Source organism: Barbatula barbatula, assembly GCF_947034865.1.
Source record: "Barbatula barbatula genome assembly, chromosome: 24".
Lineage (NCBI taxonomy): Eukaryota > Metazoa > Chordata > Actinopteri > Cypriniformes > Nemacheilidae > Barbatula > Barbatula barbatula.
In genome coordinates this window covers 19,618,072-19,626,734 of record NC_136787.1, presented here as the reverse complement: position 1 = coordinate 19,626,734, position 8,663 = coordinate 19,618,072, and the positions used below count along the sequence as shown (strand labels likewise).

The window sequence follows — 8,663 nt, the reverse complement described above, 5'->3', positions numbered from 1 at the left end:
GAACTCTTTGGATGCCATAATACACACCATGTTTGGAGGTCAAATGGCACTGCACACCACACCAACAGTGAAGTTTGGAGGTGGGAACATCCAGGTGTGAAATCTCGCTTCAATGGTTCAGAGAGATTTCACAATCTCACATCGAGACGAGCCGAGACATGAAAGAGCACAAACTCAAATGAGACTTAAAGAGTTAGTTTTCCCACCCTCAAGTTGCTCCAAATCTGTATAAATGTCTTCGTTCGGACGAACACAAAGACACTTTCAGTTCTGAGACTAAATGCAGAAAAATATGTTGTTTCTTTTTTGTTTTGTTGAACACAAAACGAGATATTTTGAAAAATTCTGGGGCACCTTTGACTCTCATTTCTTCCCAACAATGGTAGTTAATAATAATGTCCAATCTCTCTTTGTATTCAGCAGAACAAAGTAATGTATAGAGGTTTGGAATAGGGCGCTTCTAGACCCTTTTGGGGTGGGCTTCAGCTCCCCTGTCTGTCATGTTAGCCCCCCTAAACCTACTAGCTCTCTATACCTTGATTTATTCGTGACAGTATCAACACAGGCCGCCACGAGTCCTCTCAGTTCATGCGCCACATGCGCGTGCTCGTCCTCTATCAATGAGCGTGGAGCGAGTGACACAGACATGCGCAGATCGGTCTGTAAACTGAAACGGCGTGCACGTGCGTAACATGGCTAACAAGCATATTATAAAAAATCAATTAACCAGATTTTGAAGTGTTTGTGATTTATTTTCGCTAGTAAATCAAACATTTAACGACCAGCTTTAAAATGTGGACAATTGGTTACATGTGCAGACAGGGTTGGGTCAGACCCGTGATGACTAAAGCATAACAGAGTATGATCCTGTATTGATGTTTAAACATTAATCGTGTTCATGTCGGTGAATTGTGGGAGATGGCCAGTTATGTGAGACAATAGTGTCCTGATCTCACTGAATAATAATCACAGAATGACGAGGAAACACTGAGATAGAAGAGTGTGAAAGTCTCTCTCACACCACACGCTGAGTGTTAATGGCCGCGCGTACTTTATTCACTTGTGATCTGATCTCAGCGGTTTTAAACCACTGATGTTATTTGACATGTTTTGTGCTCGTGTGAATACAGTGCACGTTTAAAACGAGTCTTATACAAACATATTAAACTGCTGTTAGTGTTACATGTCGAATATTATTGCATTTTAATGTGCGCGCGCAGTTCTATATGGCACCTCCCACAAACACCGTCGTCATCATGATCAGGGAGGGCGCGCGAGCTGAAACATGCGCATAAACTGAAGATTGTGTCGAGACGCGCAGACACGAGCTCATCTGATCACAACACCGTATCAGTCCGATCACATCTGATCTAAGCTCTGAGAATATTCACGTTGATCAGACATCGCATCTGTGGTGGATTCATCGACTCGCGCACAGTCAAATCGGATTTATTTCACCGAGTTTTCTGAGGATTCAACAGGTCAGTTTTCCCTTTGAATGTCTGTTGATGTGCTTTATTGTGATAATGTGTCATGAGATTTCTGAAGGATACACTTATATCATGTGATTAATGTAGTTCAACTGAAATCTGATCACATTATCACGTTTATAACTTTATTTCCACTGAATGTCACGCGGGATCAAAGGCGCGCGCTGCTTTTCGTGGACGTGTTTACTCTTCAGATCAGTTTATTTGTGTTTTTAGGTCATAATGAATCATTTATGAAACTAAAGTGTGTTTGTGTGTGTGTGTGTGTTTAGGTCTGTCTGACATGGAGTCCGTCTTTTCTGGATACAGAAGCAAACTGAAGGTACGCGTGAGTGTGTTTAAAGTAACGTTACCGTGTGAAAGTTATTTGTCCTTAAATTATGAAACAAACAAGTGCGTGTGTGTATGTATGTGTGTGTGTGTGTGTGTGTGTGTGTGAATGGATGTGATGCTGAAGGGTTAGTCTGATGATGAGTAGATCAGATCAGGGTCATCTTAAAGCCTTTGCTGTGATTTGATTGGACGAGACGAGGGCTGCTGTAAAATGATTGGAGGTCAGGCATCGCCCACGCAGCTCACACTGGCACGGAACAGGAAAGCCAAATATGGTGCTGTTCTCTCATTGGCTGAGGAGCACTTGACGGAAGATAAGCTGTCGTGATGACGTCATTGGCGAGGGCGTGTCCTGTGGGTTTTTCCTGAATGTGCCAGTCTGAACAGAATAAGCATGATTCAGTGTGTGTGTGTGTGTGCACGAGGCGTGTGTGTGTGTGCGAGGCGTGTGTGTGTGCGCGAGGCGTGTGTGTGTGCGCGAGGCGTGTGTGTGTGCGCGAGGCGTGTGTGTGTGCGCGAGGCGTGTGTGTGTGCGCGAGGCGTGTGTGCGTGTGTGTGCGCGCGAGGCGTGTGTGCGTGTGTGTGCGTGCGAGGCGTGTGTGCGTGTGTGTGCGCGCGAGGCGTGTGTGTGTGTGTGCGCGCGAGGCGTGTGTGTGCGCGCGAGGTGTGTGTGTGTGCGCGCGAGGTGTGTGTGTGTGTGCGCGCGAGGTGTGTGTGTGTGTGCGCGCGAGGTGTGTGTGTGCGCGCGCGAGGTGTGTGTGTGCGCGCGCGAGGTGTGTGTGTGTGTGCGCGCGAGGTGTGTGTGTGTGCGCGCGAGGTGTGTGTGTGTGTGCGCGAGGTGTGTGTGTGTGTGCGCGCGAGGTGTGTAGGTGTGTGTCACCTGATTCTGATGTTATGTGTTTTATTGGCTCAGCGTCAGGTAGCTTTCGAGATGTTTGAAGACCCTTTGTCTCTGTTCTCTGGGTTTTATCCGCCGGTTGTGAACGAGTCGCCTGCTCAAGAAGTTCCTTCAGGTCTGGAGTGTTTCCCACAGGGTAAATGAGAGCATCCATACAGACCATAATATTCCTGTGATGTTCACATTGACACAAGCTCATGTGTGTGTATGTGTTGTAGATGTGCCTCTGCTGACGCCCTGCAGTAAAGCCGTCATGAGTCAAGCTCTGAAGGACAGTTTCAGTGGATTCTCTAAAGTTCAGCGTCTCTGTGGCATCTCAGAAAGTGAGTGTTTGTCTCAACATCACACACACACACACACACACACTTGAATAAAACATGGCTGTCCCGCAGACCCTCGCAGATGGACGAAAGCGCACGTGTTGGAGTGGCTGTACTGGGCATCGGGTGAATTCAGCTTGACCAACATCAACTTCTTTAAGTTTGACATGAGCGGCAGTGAGCTGTGTGATCTGGGTCAGGAAGGATTCCTGGATCTGGCTCCGGATTTTGTGGGTGACATTCTGTGGGAGCACGTCGAGCAGATGTTGAGAGGTACTGGATCGTTCTGTCTTTAACCGCATGTGTCACGTGTGAGGTCACTGACGCCTTTTGATTCTCTGCAGCTTATCAAGAGAAAGAAGAGGGCAAAGTCTCGAGTCGGCTCTCTGAGTCCAGATGGAGCAGTAAGTGTTCAGACACGTGTCTCTTGATGTCTGTGGCAGGTTTTGGAAGGTTTGTTTTTTACTTTTTAACGTGTGTGTGCGCAGACGTCAGATTGGATGAACGTTCTCTGACTGTTCCTGGTAACTGCAGCAGTCTGCTCCGAGAGCTCTTCGAGACAGCAGATGAATGCTCTGAGCTCGAGATGTCCACGTATCCCAAACCTCAGCTGAGCACAGTCAGCGTGAGCTACATCAGTCACAAGGTCTCTGGAGCGGCTCCGCGTCTCAACACACCCGGTGCGTCTACTGACTTTACTCGCTGACGTTTCTTTGAGATCATGTGACTAACAAACTCATTCTCTGCAGGGTCGTCACGCGACCAGACGTCTGTGGAGAGCGCGGAGGGTTCAGAGAGCGTCCTGCGGTCCTGGGGGAGCCACTCCTCCCTCGCAGACAACCAGCGCGTCCCGTCCTACGACAGCTTTGAGGAGGAGTTGGGCATGACCCCGCTGACTCTGGGCAAACAGGGACTGTCCTTCAAGGACTACGTTCAAGAGCGGAACGAGCCGCTGGAGCAGGGAGAAGCAGTGATACCGGCCGCTGTGCTCGCAGGATTCACAGGTGAGTTTCATTCTGAACCGAAGCAGAACACGCTTTCAATCCATGACTGTAGATAAACGTGTGTGTGTGTGTGTGCGCAGGGAGCGGACCCATTCAGCTGTGGCAGTTTCTTCTGGAGCTGCTGACTGACTCTACCTGTCAGAACATCATCAGCTGGACCGCCGACGGCTGGGAATTCAAACTCACCGACCCCGATGAGGTGAGACACCGTCATGACGTGAATTATATTTATTCACGAAACTGTTTATAAGGTTATAACGGTCAAACTCACATGTGCGTCAGGTGGCACGCCGCTGGGGGAAGAGGAAGAACAAACCCAAAATGAACTACGAGAAGTTGAGTCGGGGACTTCGATACTACTACGATAAGAACATCATCCACAAGACGTCAGGGAAACGTTACGTGTACCGCTTCGTCTGCGATCTGCAGAATCTCTTGGGTTACACGGTGGAGGAGCTGCACGGCATGCTGGGTGTTCAGCCTGACACTGAGGACTGAAGGAGAGAGAGCGGCCCTCTCATGTGCTGATACTGACCTCGCTGAAGGTCTCTGTTTGTGATGAATTTCCTCACGGGCTGACGCGTGGAGCGAGTGTTTGCCGCTGCCAGCGTTCCAACAGAAACACACTGAATGTGATGATTCCTGTAATCATGTTGATTATTGACTCGTATTTCACAGAGAGAAGAAGATTTCTTTTCTGATGTATTAACTGGGTTTACTGAAGATTCTTTAAACACACACACGTGCAGGGATCTTAACATGAGATACACGACTACTGAGAGCAAACCGCATGTAAAGAGACGCTGTGACACACTTTCACTTCTGTTGATATTTTGTGCTGTAAATATCAGTTGATATTTATTTCATGAATCTTCGGGACTGCTCAGGCCAAAGTGAGACTTCTTTGTTTTGCGTTTACCATTTGCAGATGTTTCGTGTCTCGTGGGGCAGTTGAAGCTTCTTACATAAATGTATTGACACGCATCATGATTGACATCGGCTGTGATATTTATAATCCTCTCTTTTACAAATGAATGTTTAATGCTCTTACACTGCAGGGGACCGCTTGACTGTAAACCTGTGGACTTGATATCAGTCGATCTTAAGACACTTTTGATATATTTGTGCTCAATCTCAGAGCAGCGTTGGAGGAATTGTTGGTTTCATATTTTACTTTATAAAGAATATCTCATTTATTGATCTGTGAGAACACAACACGCTCATCAACCGAATGTGTGAACTCTTGTTTAAAAGAAAAGTCTTGAATGTTTGACAGTCGGTGAGGTTCGGCTTGATTTCATGCTTGTGCAGACATGTTGAATATCTGAGCGAGTGTTTGTGTTGTGACTCAGTCGGGTTATAGCCTACGGCCAGATTGTGTTTGACTCATAAGTGAGCAGATAAGCATCTTTATACTGTTAACACACACACACGTGTGGACTTGCAATGAACATTGATGTGTGTTATTGTGAAAACTAATAAACTCTATATTTGAGAACAGATGAACATGTATGGCCTGTGATGTTATGAATCCACTGCAAGAAAGTCATTTGAGTGACTCACCGAGTTTATAGAGCAGCTGAGTCAACAGACCTGATAAAGACTGAAGTGATACCGGCTTCCTTCTGTCTTCACTGAAATATACCACATCTGTGTGTCATATATCATCTGAAATACAAAAAAGAATGTCACACAAACATAACATTTACATTTCTTCAAACATTAAACATGAAATCAAATATTTCTGATAGTTTGACACAGTATGTGTGTTATCACGGAATCATAAAAGTCTGTCTGTCTCTCTCTTTCGCAGTGATTGTGTCGGGCATTTCCCCCATAATGTAATAAAGAGCTGTTGTTAAACCGGCCTGACGTCACGCTGCCATGACAACCGATTGAAGCGGCTCCTTGGAAACCTTTGATTTCTTTATACATCAACACTGAGTGGAACAACACAATAGACACAGAAACATCATCTACACTGAAGATCTTGATCAAGTTTGTTGAAGGTTTTCATGTGACATCATCATCATTATCGGTGATCATTAGAGCAGAAGAAGAAAATCAAACATGAATCAAATCTCTCTCAGGTATCACAAGCCTCTGGCTATATTACACACCCACACACATCATCATCACATCTGATCACAAACAAAGAGCAAATGATTGACAGGGCGAGTGTGAGTTTCATAGGAAATGGATTGCTCAAGCGTCATTTACTGTAAGAGAGAGTTTTCAGACGGAGGGAGGAGCCACAACACACCCTTACACAACACGAGCATACTTAAGTGAAGTTCATGTGTTTTTTCAAGTAACTTTAAGAACATTTAGTGCAACAGTAGTGAAATTGATTGTACTGTGACTTTATTACAAGTGAACTTAGAGGTGTACTGATACTTGTAGCACATCGTGTAGTTGATGAAAGTATTCTCTCAATACTGGAAATACTGATTCAGTTGTTTTCATACTGCAAGCAAGTTTTCATAATTCATCATCATTATAGTTGACATGTACAGTTTATATTATTTTTACACTTTGAGTACACTACATTGTTCCTATTTAATGACTTTTTACGTGGTCTTAAAGTAAATGTCTATAGGGTTAAGACACATGTTTTAGTTACTCTCAGCTATAAAACTGCATACAAACATGAACCTATACATTTATAAGACAGAATGGATTGGATACATATTAGTTTTTTTGACTGATAAGCATTAAGAGTAAAACATTCAATTACAATATAAATGAGTACAAGTGAGTGTGACTTATTAAAATATTTGAATATAATAAGGGTGAAGGGTTTATTTTTACATCATATTTACAAGTATACGATTTTTCTGTCATTGTAAGTCAAGTATAAGTAGGGTTTCTTAAGCAGGGGCTTGACCTGGGCTTGCTGTGCTGGAATGTGGATGAAAAAGTGGCGGTGAGCAGGGAGGTGTTGATGATGTGTGTGAGTGCTGGATGTGGCCTGAAGGAGATGGGAGGGGATTGGGTCAAGCGGACAGGTGGTGGGGTGGCGGGAGAGAAGTCGGGTGACCTTGCTGTCAGTCTGTGGGGCGAAAGAGGAGAGTTCGATGTTTGAGGTGAGAGTAGTGTGTATAGAGGTCTGAGGTGCTAAGAAGATGTTTTCTCAGTGAAAGTTAAATTCTTTGAATGGACATAATGCCTCTGCGGAACTGTGCTGTGTTTTTCAATTTTTATTATTTTCTCCTGTAAAGCTGCTTTGGCACTATATAAATGAAATTGAATTAAACTTTCCTGTATTAAGTTGAAAATAAGAATAGCCTTGTTCTGTACAGACGACTGCAGATGATGATAAAAACACACAAGACATTGAATAAGCTGAAGCACAGACTGAACACTGAGCGCAGGTCCTGGAACATCAGAAGTGATTTGAGACTCATGTCTTGTTCCAACATCCACAAAACATGTTAAAACAAGACCAAGATCACACACTGTAAAGACAACATGAACGTGTGTGTGTGTGTCAAGTCTACACTACACTACACACTGCAGTTAGTTCTCTTATGTCATGCTTTATACACTATAGGATGCTCAATGCTGCGTGTTTAATTCAGCGAGTCAGCTCCAGGTATTCAGTTGATTATTTTGCAGATTTTTAGTGCAAAACAAAAGATGACGTATCAATTCTTCAGGTTCATTCGTCACACAGGAATGAAAGGTCAGGTTGTTGGATACACAGTATATCATTCATTGTGTTTTGTGTGTATATAAAACACAGAGAAGTGATTTTCAGCAGCATCAGGTCTTGTGTAATCTTCCTCTGACACGGACATCAGCGCAACAGAAACATGCGACTTCCCCTTCACCAGAGAACTGCATGTCCCGCACTCACATGTACAGATCTGACACACATCACACACATTTACTCTCAATCGTTCATATGTCACACACAAGACAGTTAATGTTCAACACACAGATCTGGAGAAGTTAGAACAGCATGCGTTCAGCTGCTTTGCAGGATGGGAAAATAAATACTGGTTCACCCCTACTGAGTGCACTTTACAGTGTTCAAATGTTACATGTACTTTGAAACATTTGATGTGTTGCGGAGAGCCTAGCGATCTCTTTTAAAAAGCGTATTATGACACGAAACACTCACTGATCAATCAGACAGAATATCATACAGATGTCAAAACTACCCACAGTGCATTTAGGGTGACAAACTTCTGAAAAGCAGAAATAGTTTTTCTCTTTGAAGCGAGTGTGTGTCTTCATCTGAAGCATCAGGCCTGTGGGAGGTGTTCTGAGATCTTTGACACAGACGCTGTGAGATTCTCACTCGCTGTCATTGTGAAATATCTCACTGAATGTTCAACGTTTCATTGATCGTGGACAGATGAGAAGAGATGAGAGCCCAAACCCTCCATCTGTCGGTGCAACATTTCAACAATCATTAAAAACCTGCGTCTGTTTTTTTAAACATTAACTTTCTCAGACCAAACTGAACTGTCAATATATAAACCCACTAACTCTCAAAACTATCATCCAGTAAGAGAAGCTTCATCACACCTCTGGATCTGTGACGTCTGGTGTTTGGCTCCATCATGTGTCCGGACAAAAGAGCACATGCAGAAGAAAAACTCTCACAACT

The 8,663-nt window shown here is 44.2% G+C and overlaps 1 protein-coding gene across 4 annotated transcripts; it reads left to right on the top strand.

Moving 5' to 3' along the window:
* The first annotated feature begins 642 nt into the window (after positions 1 to 642).
* On the top strand, positions 643 to 5,547 carry ets2 (v-ets avian erythroblastosis virus E26 oncogene homolog 2). 4 transcript variants are annotated; one of them, XM_079448046.1, is made up of 10 exons: positions 643 to 1,481; positions 1,763 to 1,812; positions 2,737 to 2,857; positions 2,940 to 3,044; positions 3,114 to 3,314; positions 3,386 to 3,445; positions 3,530 to 3,721; positions 3,791 to 4,045; positions 4,126 to 4,244; positions 4,328 to 5,547. In XM_079448046.1, exons 2-10 carry the CDS (start codon positions 1,774 to 1,776, stop codon positions 4,541 to 4,543), a joined length of 1,308 nt encoding a protein of 435 aa, XP_079304172.1. In that variant the 5' UTR covers positions 643 to 1,481; positions 1,763 to 1,773; the 3' UTR covers positions 4,544 to 5,547. The 4 variants fall into 4 exon arrangements, with proteins under 4 accessions (XP_079304172.1, XP_079304171.1, XP_079304170.1 ...); XM_079448045.1 differs by having other exon boundaries at positions 1,288 to 1,481; positions 1,763 to 1,818; XM_079448044.1 differs by lacking the exons at positions 643 to 1,481; positions 1,763 to 1,812 and adding an exon at positions 2,076 to 2,364 and having other exon boundaries at positions 2,488 to 2,857.
* The last annotated feature ends 3,116 nt before the right edge of the window (positions 5,548 to 8,663 follow it).